Below are 16,713 nucleotides of genomic sequence, written 5' to 3'. Positions count from 1 at the left end.
CGTGTTCGGCCGGCACTACGGACTTAAGGCTTATCTTACCATGCGACTTCTGTAAGTGTGTGTTTGTTTTTTTTTCCCCTTTTTTTTTTTTAATAAAGGAAACTGTCGGCGCTATATAAATCCTGTATAATAATAATTACAAATAAAGATATTCCAGAAGACCCGTGGACATGTCTGTTCCACGGGACAGCTGACCTTGCTAGAGAATATAAAACTTCAATAGTCCCCATCTTGCTGAATGTTGCCAAAAGCTTAATACCGAAAAAATGGCAGGAGGTGGAGAGCCCTAAAATACGGGATTGGATTTTCCGCGTTAATGAAATATGCAACTTAGAGGGATTAGAGGATGAGGGAGTAGAATTGGAAGAAGGTATTGACTGTAAGGACAAATGGGCTAAGTGGGTAGCGTTTAAAACAACGTGGAGATATATCGAGGAGGTTACTTGATAAATATAAAGGGGGTAGGATTAGGTAATTATTAGATTTTAAAACCTGACCTTTACTGAACTTTGCAAGAGGGGGGAGGGTGGGATTTAAGGTTAATGGTGGATTATTAGTAATAATATTTTTTTTGTATTCCTGATGTATGTTGTGTTATTTATAAAAAAAAAAAAAAAAAATTTAATTTCCAGTATCGTAATGGTAAAACACAGACCTTAAAGTTCACCTTTGTTAACATGTTACGTTACCCACATATTTAGATGTTACCTGCAAAAATATGTGCATGTATTTATTTTTTTAAAAGTTGAACTTAGCCTTTAATGGGAGTGCTGACTGACCCTTTTTAAGATTCAGCAGGCTTTCATCAAGAAGTGCTGAAGCTTGCTAGCATCTTGTTTTGTAGCTAGCTAGGTACTTTTATTAATGTCCTGATGTTCAAGGGGTTAAAACGCTTATGGTTACTGCTGCCAGCCAATTTTCAGCTTTCAGGTAAAAGTGATCTAGGCAGCTCTAGATCATCGTTACTGGGCTCCAAAGGTCAGAACAGGGTCTATGGACGGACACCAGTTCTGTTATGCCTCCACAACCACCCATCCTCCCCCTCCCCCCCCACACACACACACACACACACACACACACACACTCTGCTGGGCCATCCGTGGCCACTGTGGTCTACTTTTTCAATGGCACAAAAGATTTAGGGGGGGAGAAGGCACAACACTAGAACCGATATTGGTCATAGAGGCCATTCCGATGCAGACGGACATGCGGCTCTCTCTGCTGTACATTTCAGGAGCATTTTTTTCTTAAAATGGTAGTTTCTCAGTCTAAGTTGTTTCTGCTGCATCGAGAGGTGTCACTATTGGCAGATCTTCAAGTGGACATTTTAATATACTGTACTTGGACATTTTCATTAAATCACATGGACACTTTGTGATCACATATATGGTGTTTATTATAACTAGAGGTCGACCGATATATCGGCCGATATTTGGCTTTTTTTTACTTAATCGGCCGATTGTGCTGATAAAAAAAAGACGATTCAGCGGGACTTGCAAATGACTTCTGTAATAGAAGTCAATTGCAAGTTCTCCTCCTCTGGGCAGCCTGCCAAGTCTGATAAGAAGATACATTGTATCTCTTTCAGGTTCTTTTATCAATAGACTGAACTCCGTGGAGAAGTTTTTAGTTTAACCATTTAAAGACTAAATCTTTTCTGACACTTGTTGCTTACAAGTAAAAATCCTGTATTTTCTGCTAGAAAATCACTTGGAACCCCCAAACATTATATATATTTTTTTTAGCAGAGACCCTAGGGAATAAAATAGCGGTTGTTGCAATATTTTATGTCACACGGTATTTGCGCAGCGGTCTTTCAAACGCAAGTTTTTTTTTAAAAATACACTAATGAAATAAAAAATTAAAAAAAGCAGTAAAGTTAGCCCATTTTTTTTCGTCCAAAAGTTTTGATTACCTGTTTTTGTGTATTTAATATTTAAGATATAGTTATTTTTTTTTATCTAAATTCTACATACAAGTGAACTGATCCGCGGTTTGTTTTGTTTAATAAATGTTTAAATATAAAAAAATTTCTGTATCACTTATTACTTAAGGCTGCTTTCACACTGGAGCGGGCTTTACCGTCATTTTAGCGCCGCTATTCGGCTGCTAGCGGGGCGCTTATAACCCAGCTAGCGGCCGAAGAAGGGGTTAAATGCGCCCCTGAAGCGCTGCTGCCGAAACGCTTTGCAGGCGCTTCGGCAGCGGTGCGCATTCATTTCAATGGGCAGGAGTGGTGGAGGAGCGGTATACACCGCTCCAAAGATGCTGCTTGCAGGACTTTTTTTTAACATCCTGCCAGCGCATCGCCTCAGTGTGACAGCACTCAAGCTTTCACACAGACTGCAGGGGAGCCGTTTTACAGGCGCTATTTTTAGCCCAAAAGAGCCTGAAAAACACCCCAGTGTGAAAGGGGTCTAACTGTTAGATTTTATGAGATGAAGGGAAAAAAAAAAAAAAAAAAAATCGGCCTAATATATCGGCCATCGGCCACCGCGATTTCTAAATATCGGCTTTGGCATCGGCCAGTGAAAAACCCATATCGGTCGACCTCTAATTATAACCAAAATTTTGCATGCTATTTTAATTTTGCACAGCTTACATATAGTAAGATATGTAAAATGATTTTCAATATTTGTACATTTTATGTGCTGCACATTTGAGTTATAGAGTCTTTGTGTATATATATATATATATATATATATATATATATATATATATATATATATATATATATATATATACACATACACACACTATAAAATTTTCTTCGAACAAATTTTCTTTTGAAAAATTTGAAATGTTGTGCGTTTTGTAATTCGATGGTGTCACCATTGATTTCAAAATTTGACCAACCAAGCCTTCACTTTCACCTCATGTTGCTACAGAAAAGACATTTTGTGGCTGGGAAACTTCTTTTCCTTCAAGTCACAGCTCATTTGCATTTTTTTCGATTAGATTTCTCCCATCATTGATTAAAAATTTGTTGTTCAACACACCCGATCAATCAAATTTGATGGGCGAACGAAAATCGGCTGTTGCTGCGGGCCACTAGTGGTGCGAAATGCGGACTAAAATTATTTCGGAATTCGACCCATGTATGGATGGCATAAGGCTCTGTTCACATCTTATGATTATGGATCGCAGACAAAATCACCACGATTCTGCCTGGGATTCCAAAGTGTCGAAACAATGAGGTTTTGGATGCCATTAATTTTTAACTGCATCTCAAACGTGGTGCAGTTTTGCAATAAATCATGCAGCAATCCTGGCAAACTGCATCTCGCAAAGCCTGTCGCTCAAAAAGGCACAGGAGCTTATTTTGGACGACAATTTAGTGCGATGAGGTGCCATTAAAAATGAATAGCACCCAAACAAGCATTGGTGTGTTTTGCCACAATTGCAGTAGGATTTAGCATTGCAGGCAGAATACTGGCGATTCTGCCCATGATCCCAAATCACCAGATGTGAACGGGACCTTAAGTTGGCCATACATGTGACAGTTTTTTCGTTCAACCAGTGGGTTGAATGAAAAAAAAAAAAAAAAAAACGGACCCAATTCCCATTCCACACATTAGATGTGGAAGAGGGAATCCTCCCTACTGTCATTTTAGTCTGACAGTGGGGAGACTCCCACACCAAGAGAACACAAAGATCAGCACTACAGCCTATTGCGCTGACTGAGGGAAAATATAAAGACAGGGTGGTTGAACAGAAGTTAATTGGTAGATCAGTAAAATTGGTAGATGAACAGAAGTTAATTGGTAGATCAACTTCTGTTCAACCACAGTGGCCACACATGGATCGAAATTGGGCCGCTCCCTCCAGAACCAGACCAATTTTGGCTTATGTATGGCCAAGCTTAATGCTGGCTACATATTATACAATTTTCTTGTACAATTTTCCTTTAGCTTTACCAAAACCATACAATATAAGGTAAAACCTAAACACTTTCAAATTGTATGAAATCAGGCAGGCTCTTGCACTACATAGTTGAAAGTAAATCTAAAGGAAATTGGACAAATAAAATATGATTTTTAAAACAGCTTACACGTAAAATCCTTTTCTTTGAAGCACATCACGGGACACAGAGCCATAGTAGTTACTATGTGGGTTATAGGCCACCTTCAGGTGATGAACACTGGCACACCCTAAGACAAGAAGTCCACTCCCTATATAACCCCTCCCACTACTGAAAGTACCTCAATTTTTGTAGCAAAGCAATACACGTGTACACCAGAAAGAAGGGAGGGACCTCTGTGTCCCGTGATGTACTTCAAAGAAAAGGATTTTACAGGTAAGCCGTTTTAAAAATCCTATTTTATTATCGTACCTCACAGGACACAGAGCCATAGTAGCTACTATGAGGGATGTCCCATAGCAATGCCAACGAAAGGGAGGGAGACACAACAAAAGTAGGGCATCAAGAGACTAGAGGACTTATATTGCTGCCTGCAGAACACTGCGCCCAAAGGCGATATCCTCATGACCTTTTACATCTACTTGATAGAATCTGGTAAATAATGTATGGACTTTAGACCAAGTTGCGGCTTTGCAGATTTCAGCCATGGAGGCTTGGTGATGCACTGCCCAGGAAGTACTAACAGCCCTGGTGGAGTGCACTTTAATATGAAAAGGTGGAATTTTCCTCTTTAAACCATAAGCTTGAACAATCACTTGACAAATCCATTTAGAAATAGTAGATTTCGATGTTGCCTGTTCTCTTAGGACCTTCTGGCAATACAAACAGAACATCTGTTTTATGAATCTGAGCAGTCACCTTCAAGTAGATCTTGACCACTCTCACCACATCAAGAGAACGTAGCGACCTTTCTTTTGCAGAACGAGGTCCTGGAAAAAATGAAGGCAGAATATCTTGGTTTAAATGAAAACCTGACACTACCTTTGGTAGGAAATTAGGATGAGGACGTAATACAACCTTATCCTTGTGAATAATCAAATATGGCTCTTTACAAGAAAGAGCAGCCAACTCTGATACCCTTCTTGCAGAAGATATGGCAACCAGAAAAACAAATTTCCTTGTCCAAAGAATCAAGGTAATATGTCGTATTGGCTCAAAAGGCTGTTTCTGTAATGCCGACAGGACTAAATTCAAGTCCCAAGGGTTCAGGGGTGACCTAACCGGAGGATTAATCCTCGTTACCCTATGAATAAAGTTACGAACCAGAGAGTGCGAAGCAAGCGATCGTTGAAAAAATACAGATAAGGCCGACACCTGGCCTTTGATAATACTCAAGGCCAGCTTCATTTCTAACCCCATCTGTAGAAAGTCAAGGATCCTACCTATGACATATTTCCTGGGGTGCCAACCCCTGGATACACACCAGGAGACATATGCCTTCCAGACTCTATAATTTATGACTCTGGAGGCCGGCTTCCTAGCATTAACCAAAGTAGATACTACTGAATCTGACAGCCCACGCTTTTTCAGAATGTGGGTCTCAATAGCCAAACCGTTAAATTTAGCATTTGTAAGGTAGGATGGAATACTGAACCTTGCGAGAGAAAGTCTGGCCATGGTGGTAGGGTCCATGGGACTCCTACCGCCATCTTTACGATCTCTACATACCAAGATCTGCTGGGCCACAAGAATCACTGCCTTCCCTTCATGCTTGATCCTGCGAAAAAGTCGCGGAAGCAACAAAACAGGAGGGAATGCATAAATCATTGAAAACTGATCCCACGGGAAAACCAAGGCATCTGTTCCGCATGCCAGCAGATCCTTTGTCCTTGACACAAAGTTGTTGATCTTTTTGTTGAACCTGAATGCAAACAGATCCACGTCCGGAATTCCCCAGCTTTGACATATTGATAGAAAGCTGTCGGGGTGAAGAGACCATTCTCCCGGGAACAACTGCTGGCGACTCAAGTAGTCCGCCTGCCAATTCTCTATTCCTGGAATGAAGACTGCCGATAGGTAAGGTACGTTGTTTTCAGCCCAAGTTAGGATATGCTTCACCTCTCTCTGGGCCGCACGACTTCTCGTGCCCCCGTGGTTATTGATATAGGCCACTGCTGTGGCATTGTCAGATTGGATTCTGACAGGACAATTCCGTAATCTGAGCGTCCAGGCCTTCAGGGCCAGGCATGCTGCCTGAATCTCTAGAATATTGATGGACAAGGTAATTTCTGATTTGGACCATTTTCCTAGGACAGACGCTTCTTCTAGGACTGCTCCCCAGCCCAGAAGGCTGGCATCTGTTACCACTTTCCAGGTAACTGGTAGAAAGGATTTTCCTTTTTGGAGATTCTTGGTTATCAACCACCAACTGAGCCTTTGACGCACATTTGGGGATAAACGCATTGGGAAGTCTAGAGCTTGGACCTTCTTGTTCCAAGTTGATAGGATACTGTTTTGCAGCAGTCTCTAATGAAACTGAGCATAAGGAACGGCCTTGAATGAAGCCACCATCTTTTTCCAACAATCTCATGCAAAGTCGAATAGAAGGATTCTTCTTTGCTTTGACCACCTGAATCAGTTCCCTTATGGAACTTATCTTTGCCTGGGGCAAAAAACACCCTCTTCTGATCTGTATCTATGATCAGACCCAAGTATTCCAATCTCCTTGATGGTTTTAAGGAAGATTTCTCTAGGTTGAGAATCCAACCTAGGTATTCCAGGTAGCTGAACGTGGTGACCAAACTCTGGTTTAAGCAGACTACCGACTGATCTATCAAGAGTAGATCGTCTAAGTAAGCTAGAATCGTTATACCCTGAACCCTTAAATCTGGCTAAAGGGGGAGCCAAGACCTTTGTAAACACTTGAGGTGCAGTAGCTAGACCGAAAGGCAGAGCTACAAACTGAAAATTAAGATTTTCTAGATTTTCTATCTTGAAGCGTAGGTATTTCTGGCGAGCGGGAAAAATAGGTACGTGGAGGTAAGCATCCTTGATGTCGATTGACGCTAGCAGTTCTCCACCTTGTAGAATGGAGACCACCGATCGGATTGACTCCAAGCAAAAAGAAATTCAAAACCCGGTTTAGATCTTTGAGATCTAAAATGGGTCTGACATCCCAGTTTGGTTTTGGTACCGTGAAAAGGTTTGAATAAAACCCTAACCCTCGCTCTTCCATGGGGACCACAGATATCACCTTTTGAGACGAGATGGTCCAAAGCTAGAAAGAGAGACTTCTTTTTTTCTGGATCTCTGGGAACGTTTGATCTGAGAAAACGAGGAGACGGGAACTCTAGTTTGTACCCTAGAGATACTGAGGAAGCCACCCATTTGTCTCAACACTGTTCCTGCCAGACCCTTGAGAACTGCAGAAGTCTCCCCCCACTCGAGCGAGTGGGGGCGACCCTTCATAAGGAAGTTTTAGTAACTTGTTTTGTGGGTTTCCTTCCCCAGGTCCTCTTTTGTCCCTGGGGTTGACTCTGAGGTTTACCTCTTGAACTTGACGATGGAGGTCGTCGTGACTGCCTGGAGGCTTATGCTCCTAGCACTGGAGAAGAAGCTTGTTTAAAAGAAAAAAATGCTTAAACCTCTTCCTAACTGGTAAAAGGGAACTTTTCCCATTAGAAATCCTTTGGATGTATTTATCCAGATCGTCCCCAAACAGCCGTCCACCGCAAAATGGAAAACTAGCCAAGAGCTTTTGCATGGCGCTTTGGCTGACCAATTTTTCAACCATAGCACTCTACGCACATGCACCAGCCTGAGCATAAGTCGTGAGGCCTGGAGAATAGAAACTCTCATAGTGTCTATTGTAAAACAGAATGCCCCTGGTATCCCGGCCAAATGTTGGGCCTGCTGATCAGAAATAATCTTGAGCACCTGTTTAAACTGGTCTCTTAAGGACTGACATACACCAATCGCTGCCAACGCAGGCTGAACCGCTGAACCTGCCAGAGAAATATTGTTTTTAAATAGGAATTCCAACTTTTTATCCATTGGATCCTTCAGCATTTATGCACTGTCTACCGGACAAGTCAAATTTTTATTCACAGAGGATATAGCAGCATCAATTGTTGGAATCCCCATTTCTTATTAAACTCTTCCTCCATAGGATAAAGTGTTGAAAACTTTTTTGGAGGAAAAAACGTTATCTGGGTGCTCCCACTCAGAATACATAAGCGTTATTAGCAATGAATGGATAGGAAAAGCATGAATAGCCTGGGGAGGCTTTAGCGAACCCAAACAAGAAGTGGGCTCATCAACTGACTCAGCTAATGGCAGCATGAATGTGGAGCGGACCAATTCAGTAAGAGATTGTACCATCAATCTTTAAGATTGTGAACCTGATCCTTCCGTATTTTACTCTTCAGAAAAGTCGTCATCAGCTTCTTCCTGGTCCCCTAAAAAAAATTAATCATCTTTCGCCCCCCGTTCCTCAGTTTGAGGATCCTGGGTAATGGAAGGGGACGTGTCACGCTTATTCCTACTCTGGGATGAGTTTAAAGCATCAATCTTTTGTTCCAAGCCTAAAATGGTTGAGGAAAAAACCTCTTTAGTAATATAGACAGGGGCTGCAGTGTTAAAAGAGCAGCTGCAACACCCGACGGCCCTAATGGTTCACTCTGACCAGCCAGTTCAGAACTCTCAGGGGAGGATTCCATTTTTTTTTTTTTTAGATGGTTCTAGGCTTTTTTGTGGCTGTAGATATCTTTCTATAGCCCCCTTTTTTTTTTTAAGGTGTTTTAACCCCCCCCTTCCAACCATAGCCCGATGCACAAAGCAGAGGTACTACCAAAAGGAACGCATCCACTGCTTGAGCAATAGTCCAGACCTGCCGCTGCTACTAATGCTCAGCCTGATGCAATAGTAAATGTGTCAATAGGAAATGCCTGTGTCACCAAACCGCTTTCATGCCCCTCTTTGCGCTTGTGTCCCTCCATCAGCTTTCAGCAGCACAAATGGAGCTTTTAAAAGCACATTCCCGCGATGGACGTTGGAGGACGTCAACAACGCGCTAAGCCCCGCCACCTCCGTCGCATTCGGCCCCCCTCCTCTTTCTTTTTAAAACAGTTTTCCCATGCAAGCGCGGGCCTCTGATCCTAAGGGATCGTTCTGTGAGGGAGGAGCGGCAAGGAGGGGACCTGGAAGCCGCCGCCTACTCGGCGGCGAAAGAAAAAACAGCATTGCTGATCGCCTTTTTTCTTTTCCTCCAGCTCTCTGACATTCAGCCTCGTGAAGAGGAGAATACAGCCCAGGTGGGGGGTGTCTGGTGAACAAACCCCCCCCTAGACTTACCGGAGGCCTGCCTGCTAGCTGGGGAAAAGAAACCTGCTGCTCCTGACACAGCATGATCTCTTGAGGAAGCATGAGAAGGTATGTTCTCCATACAGCCCCCAGTGGTGACACTTAGGCATGACAAAATTTACTTTTTAAAGGAGACATTTCATAAGAAAACTCAAACGTATCTTAGAAAACTCCACTTACCTTTCCCGCCGCAGGGTTTTCTGTTGTAAACAACAGACCCAATCTTCACCCTTCACAGTGGGTTCCGTTAAACTTTCAGGAACCGGGGACCCTTGGGGAACCCACAATCCTGGACCTGTAATAGCACCCCGCCAGTAAAAACTTTATGGTCTTAAATACCAAAAGTACTTGATCCCGGGGTTCAGCTCTCTAAAAAGAGAAGCATGTACAAGCAAAACCTAGTTTCTTTGGATACGAGGCCTGGGCACCATTCAATTTGGCCTAAAAGACACCCTGAATGGATCCGGCTGCATAGCTAGCCCCAGCAAGGATTGCTTCAGTGAAGCTCAGCACAGCACATCTTCACTCGTGACCATCTTCACTGGTGAAAAAACTGAGGTACTTCCAGTAGTGGGAGGGGTTATATAGGGAGTGGACTTCTTGTCTTAGAGTGTGCCAGTGTCCATCACCTGAAGGTGGCCTATAACCCACATAGTAACTACTATGGCTCTGTGTCCCGTGATGTACGATAAGAAAATTATATAATGTATGCCAGCTTTATGGATGCAACTGTAGTCATAGATAAATCTCAATTTGCATACAATGCAATTATTACTATTCATACATAACCATTTCAGAAACTCATCTGCACAAATTCTTATTAAGGCCAAAATAGTATAGTCCATTTGCTGTATCACAAAGATTAATATTAAATACTTCTCACATGGGGATTTACAAAGTGAGTGTAACCTAAACCTAGGAAAAAGACTAAAGGTACAAACTTAGTGTAATTTTATGTTCTATGTGACACTGACCTGCTGAGGGGTAATTGCATCTTTATAGCTTGGAAGTATCTTAAGAGTAACGCTACCGCTGATACTCTTTAGCAGCTCTTGTAATTCCTTTGGATTATTTCCCACTTCATGGCCATTAACTTCTTTAATGATGTCTCCGACGTGAAGAAGACCTTGTCGATCGATCATTCCACCATGGAGGATCCGAGCAATTACTAGATTATTATTTTCCACTTTAAATGTCACACCCTGTAAAAGCAGGCAAGATATAAAACAGTGGAGTAAAAAAAAATTAAGAGAAAAAAAACACATGGTCTTTAAAAGGCAATACAAATACTGTGCCTAAATACAGTCTTGGTCATAACAAAAGGATATTATAAACTGATATGTATAATTTTATACACTTGTACAACATATTCCTAAACAAGCATTAATTGAAGGGTGCGTTTAGGGGTTGATTTACTAAAGGCAAACAGACTATGCACTTTTGCAAGTGCAGTTGTTCCAGGGAAAATCTGATTCATAATTTATGCCCCTTGAAAATTGAAAGGTGCTCCTTGAATTCTGGGCCCCTCTTAGTCTAGGCAGCAAAAAAGTATCACACATCTGGTATTCCCATACTCAGAAGAATGTGTTTGAGGTGTAACTGGAAGTATGTGTCTATGCGTGTGTGAAAAATAATGTATCTTCTTTAACTCAAAGGAAATAGGCAGTCAGAACATCAGGTTTGAGAAATTTCAACAATATATACACCATAGTTTGTAGATACTATACCTTTCACGCAGTCTTCATTTGTGCTGCACAACTGAGTAATTGTCAAGGTATCACAGAGCTGAAAACTGAAAAATTGCCTGGACAGGAAGGGGGTTTATCATACAGGTCTTTAAGTGGTAAAATCTGAATATACAACATGTCTGTCTCTCTGGTTTTGTATTTCAAGAACATAACATGGAAATGAAGAGCAATTCAGTCCTCAGCAGTGTGTGAAATCTATCAAAGCTAACAAAGATGGAAACACAAAAGGTCTTGCTATGATTTGATAAAACTTGGTATATATGTGCAAAATGTGGAGCTGACTGCTTTTCTAATCTAACTGCTGCATTGTGAGCTTTTATCAACAGTTAAGGGTGTCTCTGCTCTGATCACTCACTTCCATAAATTTTAGCTTGTCTGTTGTCTTACCTAAAAATTCTTATGTACTTGTAAATTCCATATCTTAGGTACAGTACAGGACAGGACATATGCAACTTATTCATACACCATGGGTTACCTGGACACTGGCAAGCTTTTGCAAATACAACCCCCCAGGGTGCATCCTCTATAGCTCTACCTTTGTCCCGTACTTCAGGGTATAGAATTTTCAGGTAAGTCAACATTCCTATTATCTTAAATGTACAGTAAAGGGCACTGACCACAAAGGGTGAGCAACAACTACCAAAAGCCACTCTTCTCTCAAAAAAATAAATTGGGGGGTTTTAGGGGGTTGGTGGTCAAGGAGGAAAGTGCAGAGTGCTGCTGTAAGAGACTTAGGGCAAAAAGCTGCATCTGAAGATGGGACATCCAACTGGTAAAACTTTTGAAAAAATATGAATAGAACACCAGCTGGCAGCCTTATACAGTTGGCCACGATACTTGGTGCCTAAAGGCCCAGGATACTCCTGGAGATCTGGTGGAGTGGGTTCGTAACAGTGCAGGAGGTGGTTTTGTTTGAGAGCATAGGCTCAAGCAATCAAGTTCCCTACCAGCCACGTGATTGGGTGCCGGTGATGGTTTCCTCTAGGTTTCACCTTCTGCTAACCAACTTGTGAACTGTGTTGAACACTGTCTCCTGGATTTATTTCTTGTGGACTTTATACAAGAGCTGCACCCCATTCATATAACCCTAGTAGCCATGCAATAATGGATTTTGAAGAAGGGGGCCCCTTGAGAGGGGGGAAGAACAAACAGGGAAACAGTATCCTTAGGTACACGCTTAATGGTTCTGGCTACATTCAGCCAATGTAGACAGAATTCCCTCGGATGCTTAGAACAGGGCACAAGGATAGCAGAATAACGCATTCATTGAGATGGAACGCTGAAACCACCTTTAAAAGAAAGGATGGTCTTGGGCATAATACAACCTTGTCATTGTGCAGTATGAGGTAAAGGCTCTTTACAGGAAGGAGCTGCCAGTTAAGACACATCCGATGGACATGATGGCTACTAAAAAGACTACTTTGCTGGCAACTATCACCAAGGGAATATCCTTGATGGGTTCAAAGTAGAGCTGCACAATTAAATCGTTAAAAAATCATGATCTCGATTCAACCCCCCTGACGATCTATTGCAGAGTTTGCCAATTCTTTCATATAAGTGGAGAGACTTATCTGCTTACTCAGCTGTCAAAAGAAAAAATCTGGGCAGTCTGCCAAGTTTTTAACATGAAATATTGTAACTAATGCTTCTTTCTTAGATCAAAGGGATAAACTTCTGTGTGTAAAGAAAAAATCTGGGCAAACGTGTAAATGCAGGAAGTTTAACCACTTAAAGTCTAACTCTTTTTCTGACACTTGTTTCTTCAGTTTTCTGCAGTCTACAATACGTTGGGTGCACTATACGCCTGTTGAGAGTTAGAATCTCGGAACATGTGAATGACACTACAAATATTAATGCTAAAAATATCTCAAATGTGTCAAAACATTTCCGGGAATTCCATCATGGTAATTTTGACACTTTTTCCTTTTTTGGTGCTGAACAGGTTAAAAAACCCCCAAGAGATGACACTCATCGTATTTTGCTCAAGCATGAAGTATGGTGGATACATACCCTTAATACTAGAAAACCGTATGGTTTGAACGATAGGATGGATATAAATTTTTTTTAACATAATCGCATTTTTCAATATAGTCGCATTGTTTGATACATTTATCACACCATTTTGAATATGCTTTATTTGTTCATGATATGTCTCTCATATGCCTGCTGTGCTTCTCTCTTTCTTTTCTCCATGTGTTTAATTGTTTTGATTGCTCTGATTAGGATGCACCCGTCCCATTTGGAGTGCTTACTCTGTTATAAATACCAGTCTTTAAATCAAACATGTATGCTTTGATGAAGGCTTCTTAGCCGAAACGCGTCAGTGTAGCCTTTACCCGTGTACCCATGTAACCCAATAAAGGACTTTTATTCAAGAACAGTAAAGTTAGCCCAATTTTTTTTTGTTTTCATGTGAAAGATGATGTTGCGCTATGAGAATCCTAAGAGAATCGTGATCTAAGCAAAAAAAATTGCGATTCTCATTTTAGCCAGAATCGTGCAGCTCTAGTTCAAAGGCAGGTTTCTGGATGGCAGACAGACCTAAATTAATATCCCAGGGAAGCACAGGATGCTGCAACAGAGACCTAACCCACGAAAAACACCTTGAACAAAGAGGGATCGTCTTTTTTTTTTTTTTGCTAAAACTTTGTGAATTAGTACTACTTGGTCCTTGAAGGAGGGGACATACCCAGAAAGCTTGTCCTGAAAATTTGTATGTTAGTGCAAATGAAAAAAACATCACGGACACTACTCAATTGTTTCTGTCAAAAGGGAGTGCAAGCCAAAGGCCTTTGAAATAGGATGGATGATACCTTTCCTTTTAGGGTGAAAAAAGCTAGATTTTTGTCAAGACCTGTTTGTAGGAAGTTCAGAATGTGAGGCACAGTGTAATCAGAATACAAAAGTAAATCTTCCTGGAAGTGGCCATTCTTGCGATCAGCAAGGTAGGAATCATAGGTTCAGAAAACCATCTACTATCTACCATTTAGGACCTGGGTTTTGCACAGTCAATGTTAAAACCAGAGACTGTGAAGCAGGGTGGAATAGTGGGCATTGAGACAGCAGATATAGCCTGTTCAGTAGAGGCCGGAGATCGCATGCCAAGTCAGAGTATATCTGTATAGCAGTTGTTCTGGGCAAGTTAGTTGCCAGTAGAATCACCATTTTCTCTCTAGTTCTATTTTATGCAACAGGTGAGGCAGAATATGCAGTGAAGGGAAAAATTTTGCAGTAAATTAGCCTGAACCAAGAACAACGGACAATTAGAGCATTCAAGGCCAGAGCTATAGGATCCCTGGTTCTGGAAACAAACAGAGCTTGTTGCTGTATCTGGAAGCTAGGATGTCCACATTCAAAGTCCCATACCTTCAGCATATCCGACTAAACACATCTGGATGAAGAGCCCATTTCCCCTAGTCCATGCAGTGGTAGCTGAGATAATCTGGGATGTGGACCACAGAAATAGGAGAGTGATTTTCTGTCCACGAGAGAATCTGCTCTGCTTCTTTTAAAGGCAGCCAGGCTCCTTGTAACCCCTTAATGATTGATCTATGCCACTGTGGTGGCATTGTCTGACTGCAACGGAATTGGGTGTCCCTTTAGAAGGGGGGTTCAGTGCTGTCCAACTGCTCTGAGCTCCAAGATGGCTCAGTGCGCTGATCGGAGCCGGTTGGCTGCTGGTTTTCCAGCATGCATGTCCGACAGAAGCTGGTCGAACTAGGCTTTATAAAAGTGTGTACTAAGCTTTAACCCTTTCATGACTATGCCTATTTTTGAAATTTGGTGTTTACAAGTTAAAATCTGTATTTTTTGCTAGAAAATTACTTAGAACCCCAAACTTTTTGGGAAAAGGGACACTTTCATGAATTTAAAAAAATCCAAACAGTAAAGTTACCCCATTTTTTTGTATAATGTGAAAGATGATGTTAGGCCGAGTAAATAGATACCAAACATGTCACGCTTTATAATTGCACGCACTCGTGGAATGGCGACAAACTACGGTACCGAAGAAATCCCATAGGCGACGCTTTACATTTTTTTTACGTTTACCAGGTTAGAGTTACAGTGGAGGTCTAGTGCTAGAATTATTGCTCTTGGCTCTGACGATCGTGGCGATACCTCACATGTGTGATCTGAAAACTGTTTACATATGCGGGCGTGACTCCCGTATGCGTTTTCTTTGCTGCGCGAGCTTGCGGGGACGGGGGTGCTTTAAAAAAATGTTTTTTTCTTCTTATTTATTTTATTCAATTATATGTTTATAAATTGTGTTTAAAAAAAAAAAAAAAAAAATTTGATGACTTTTATTGCTGTCACAAGGAATGTAAACATCCCTTGTGACAGTTATAGGTGGTGACAGGTACTCTTTATGGAGGGATCGGGGGTCTAAAAGACCCCCGATCCCTCCTTTACACTTCAAAGTGTTTAGATCGCCGAAAACGGCGATTCTGAATACTGTGTATTTTTTTTAAATCTGCGCCATTGGCAGCCGAGTAAACGAGAAGTGACGTCATGACGTCGCTTCCGCGTTTACAATTAGAAGGCTGGAACGAAGCCGCCCACAGCTTCGTTCCAGCCCACCCCCAGCCGCCAAAGGCAGCCGATTTATCAGCGGGCCTCCCGATCGAACGGGAGGCCCGGTAAGAGCCGCGGGACGTCCCCTCCCGCTCCTCCGGTATAACACCCGATCGGCTTTTAGCCGCATCGGTTGTTATATTCGGATAGCCGATCGCCGGCTCTAAACAACAGGCATCATCCCGGTATAACCCCCCGAAAGCTGAGTACGCACATCTGCGTACGCTCGGCGGGAAGGGGTTAAACTGGGAGGAAATATTGACACAAAAACACAGAAAAGAAATGTGAAGGTTTCAAATGGACTGTGAACTGACTTATGCCTTGTACACACGGTCCGATTATTGGAGGAATTTTCGTCAGTTTTTTGTTTGATGCTAGTCTTTAATCGAAAGTGAAGAGGGTACCCACCATCGGAAAAAATTTTCTGATGACAGAATTCAACATCAGAAGTGACGTAATGTGTTGAATTGTTTTGTATGTGTTCTTTCATTTCTGAGCATGGCTAGTCTTGCTCTTCAGATTTTTTTTTTTTTGTCAGAAAACCGTACTAATTAAAAGAAAAAAAAAATCAGACGTTGTGGTCACATCAGACAAAGATTTTGGAGCCTTCCCATCCAGTTTTTGTCTGAAGAAAATTCGTAATCGTCTGTCAAAAGCAGCATACTAACGATCAGAAAATTGGCAGATCGTTCATCAGACGAAATGTATCTTTAAATTTTCTGACCGTGTATACGCGCCTTTATTGCCACAGGCCAGTGATGGCGAACCTTGGCACCCCAGATGTTTTGGAACTACATTTCCCATGATGCTCCACTACACTGCAGATTACTGCCATCGGCAATCATTTTTAACCACTTCCCGCCCAGTCAATAGCATATTGACGTCCGGGAAGCGGTTGCCTTATCCTGACTGGGCGTCATATGACGTCCAGCAGGATAACATGCCGGCGTGCAGCACGGCGATCGGGGACGGTGTGTGTCCCTAGGACACAGCACTTTCCTGATCACAGTAAGCAGCCAATTAAGAGTACCTGTCACACAGCCCAGCCAATCAAGCCCAGCTGTCAATCAGCCCATCTGTCACAGGTCCACCGCCATTGGTACTGCCACACAGGCTACCAGTATCGCCATTGGTACCACCATCTATACCGCCACACAGGCCGCTACC

The 16,713-nt window shown here is 42.0% G+C and overlaps 1 protein-coding gene across 8 annotated transcripts in view; it reads right to left on the bottom strand.

Moving 5' to 3' along the window:
- Positions 1 to 16,713, bottom strand: part of PALS2 (protein associated with LIN7 2, MAGUK p55 family member) — a 387,134-nt gene that overhangs the window by 150,879 nt on the left and 219,542 nt on the right. For all 8 annotated transcript variants that reach the window (XM_073630119.1, XM_073630114.1, XM_073630115.1 and 5 more), the window contains one exon: positions 10,198 to 10,425. In XM_073630119.1, coding sequence (XP_073486220.1) covers positions 10,198 to 10,425 — 228 coding nt within the window. The remainder of the gene's footprint in view (positions 1 to 10,197; positions 10,426 to 16,713) is intronic.

This window comes from Aquarana catesbeiana, linkage group LG05 (genome assembly GCF_042186555.1).
Source record: "Aquarana catesbeiana isolate 2022-GZ linkage group LG05, ASM4218655v1, whole genome shotgun sequence".
Lineage (NCBI taxonomy): Eukaryota > Metazoa > Chordata > Amphibia > Anura > Ranidae > Aquarana > Aquarana catesbeiana.
This window is presented reverse-complemented; position numbering and strand designations above follow the sequence as displayed.